A 2,889-nucleotide genomic window follows, 5' to 3' on the forward strand; every position below is an offset into this window, starting at 1 on the left:
AGCTGCTAGTCAGTGGGCAGCAGCTACAATACCAAGTTCTGGCAGTTGCAGTACTAGATATTGTGCCTGCAAGTCATAAAAAAACAAAAATGAAAGAATGCCTTTCCCCTGCAGACAAAAAATTAGATTTTTTTTTTTTAAAGGAAAAGTTAACACGAAATCTAAATTGACTTGCAAAGGAATACCAGGTAACAAATGGCTTAAAGTAGTCTATCAAAAAATTGGGGAGATTTTTATTTTATAGTGAGTCAGCAAGGCATTTTTGTTGTTTAAAAAAAATCTCATTTCCTTACAGAAACAGTTTTTAGTTTTTAATGAACTTGTAAACAAAAAAGCTCCCATTTCAAAATAAAAACAAAATCCCAGATCATATAGATATTTACAGTGATTACATTTATCTAAGCAACATACATACATGTTCAGTTGTAAGATGTTAACTAAATTTCTGTGACAAATATGCTGTTTTTTTTTAATACCAAGAACATTATAGAGTTAATGCAGAGTCCTAAGGATAATCTAGTAGTCACTAAGTTTTTCTTAAGTCTTCACTTTAGATGCTGTTATTTCTAGCACAATTAAGCAGGCAGAGTCTTTCATATGCTCAAACACTGGAATCTTTGGTTGCTACCATATCAGCTGGCTTGCAGACAAGAAGCCAATCATTTTAAGAATGTTTTAAGTGAACAACTTGCAAACCCCAGGGATGGAAAAACCCTAAGAATGCACAATTGTGAGCATTTACAACCATCACAACTGTGGCTGAAGACTGTTCATGCCGTTCTTCTGAAATGAGATCTCAAAGCAGTATAGTTCATAACAAAAGGTTTTAACAAAAAAATTGGCATATGCACAATTTCTCCACCAATTTGTGTGTCAACCATTTAGTTAACTTTTCCACTTGGAAAAATGAAATAGAAAACCGGACACCATGTTTCACTATCTCAGTTAATATTCACAATTACAGCGGCTACAACTCAGGATACAGCATCACCAATGCTGCCCAGAGTCAGTTTATACTGAAATTAAGTTCTTTACACCAAGTAAATGGTTGTCCACAACCACTGGCTAGTGTACATATGAACTAAAATTTCTAGATTTGGGGAGAAACAAATGTTGCTCCGATCATCTGCTCTGCTTCTTCTGTTCCTCAGTTCATGCTTAGAAACCTGTGGGGGTTTGGGCCTGCTGACCCTGCCCACTGGAAGAGGCTGCCTGCTGTGCTGCTTTCTGCTTTAACACTGTCCAATCAAATGTGTAGTCATATTGATGGTTCAGGGTCCTGAAAAGAATGCGGAATAGCTGCCTCAGATACACGTAATCTGGGGCTTCCTCAAAGCGTAGCCCACGACAATAGTTTAAGTACATGGCAAATTCTGCAGGAAACCCCTTACATAAATCTTCAACAGGAATGGACATCTTCTTTTCAGTAATCTTTTCATATGCTTGTTTCTTTGTTGCAGCCTTTAGCCCTTGCCATGGCAGGCTGGTTCTATTAAAATACATCAAAACATATCCTAATGATTCCATGTCATCTCGGCGACTCTGCTCAATACCAAGATGTGCATTGATGCTAGCATATCGGGCAGTGCCAGTGAGGTTTTTATCTTCTCTGTATGGTATGTGTTGCCTTGTCCTGTTGTCTCTGTACTTTTTGGCCAAACCAAAATCAATAAGGAATAACTGGTTTAATCCTGAGAAAGATGGGTCCTCAGAAGTACTAACAGTCATGCTTCTTTTCCTCTTCCCCACTGGAGATTCTAAACACTTATCACAGTGACAACCAATACCCATTAGGAAGTTATTTGGTTTAATGTCTCTGTGTATAAAATTCTTTGCATGCACATATTCAATTCTACTGATCATCTGGTCAGCTAACATAAGTACAGTTTTCATTGTGAACCTTCTTGAACAGAAATTGAAGAGGTCTTCGAGGCTAGGTCCCAGAAGATCCATGACTAGTACATTGTAGTCTTTTTCCTGACCATACCACCATATGTGGGGGATGCCAACTCCACCTTGAAGAATCTTATACAGCTTGCTCTCATACAGCAACTGGGGATACCTGGCCTTCTGAGATTCTAGCTTCACTGCCACTTCCTCACTGTTGGTGATGTTGATCGCCAGATAGACGTCCCCGAAGGAGCCAGACCCGATCTTCCGTACCAGTTTGTATTTCTCTCCGACAATGAATTCGTCCTCGGAGCCGCTGCTGCTTGCCATCCTGAGAGACGAAGATGGAGGCTGGGGCCAAGCACCGACACCTCTTAGGGGAAGACGGAGACCTCTCGAGCTCCTCCACCGGGTAAGGCTACGGAGGAAGTCGGCAGGAAACGGAACACAGAGGCTTTTACCAGCGTTCGGGGCCCAGAATCAGCCGAGGAGAACCTGAATACCGCCGCTCAATCAGGTTTCTTTTTGCCAGGCCGCAGTTTGTGAAGGACTTCTCGCGGCTACCAGGCTGGGCCACTTGTTTCTCGGCGGCCGCTGATGCCTCGCTTGAGTGGCGACGTCGCGGGCAGGAAAAGGGGCGCGGTGAGCTAGGGCGGTGATACCACTGCCAGCACTGCCGCTGGCTCCGGCCCGGAGGGATCCCTGTCACTCCGCCGACGACGCCATCTTGTTACTCCAGCTCCAGCCAACACAAAATGTCTCCAGTCACGGGAGTCGCTTCTTCACGGCGCAGAGCACTCTGGGTAAGGGATCTCAGGCGCTCGCTCCGGAGGATCGGCAGCCAGACCTGTAGCTTGTATTTTCATCCAGACAGACAATTTCAGAATTAAAATGGTTTTAATATTGATAAAATCCAATTTATCAAATTTTCCTCTTATATATAGTGCTTTTGGTAAAAAAAAATCTAAAATCTCTAACTTTAGATCCTTAAGAGTTTCT

General features: G+C 42.5%; 1 protein-coding gene across 1 annotated transcript; it reads right to left on the reverse strand.

Moving 5' to 3' along the window:
- Positions 1-200: 200 nt before the first annotated feature.
- LOC105733190 (casein kinase I-like) lies at positions 201-2,220 on the reverse strand. Its single transcript, XM_064384553.1, has one exon. The coding sequence runs from the start codon at positions 2,218-2,220 to the stop codon at positions 1,159-1,161; it is 1,062 nt and encodes a 353-aa protein (XP_064240623.1). The 3' UTR covers positions 201-1,158.
- Positions 2,221-2,889: the final 669 nt, after the last annotated feature.

The sequence above is a fragment of the Aotus nancymaae genome, unplaced genomic scaffold (genome assembly GCF_030222135.1).
Source record: "Aotus nancymaae isolate 86718 unplaced genomic scaffold, 86718_ANA_hifiasm-v0.15.2.pri h1tg000004l, whole genome shotgun sequence".
NCBI classification, from domain to species: Eukaryota; Metazoa; Chordata; class Mammalia; order Primates; family Aotidae; genus Aotus; species Aotus nancymaae.

What these genes read in the sequence shown, in the direction of transcription:
- LOC105733190 (XM_064384553.1), bottom strand. Translation starts at nt 2,220, where the DNA reads ATGGCAAGCAGCAGCGGCTCCGAGGACGAATTCATTGTCGGAGAGAAA.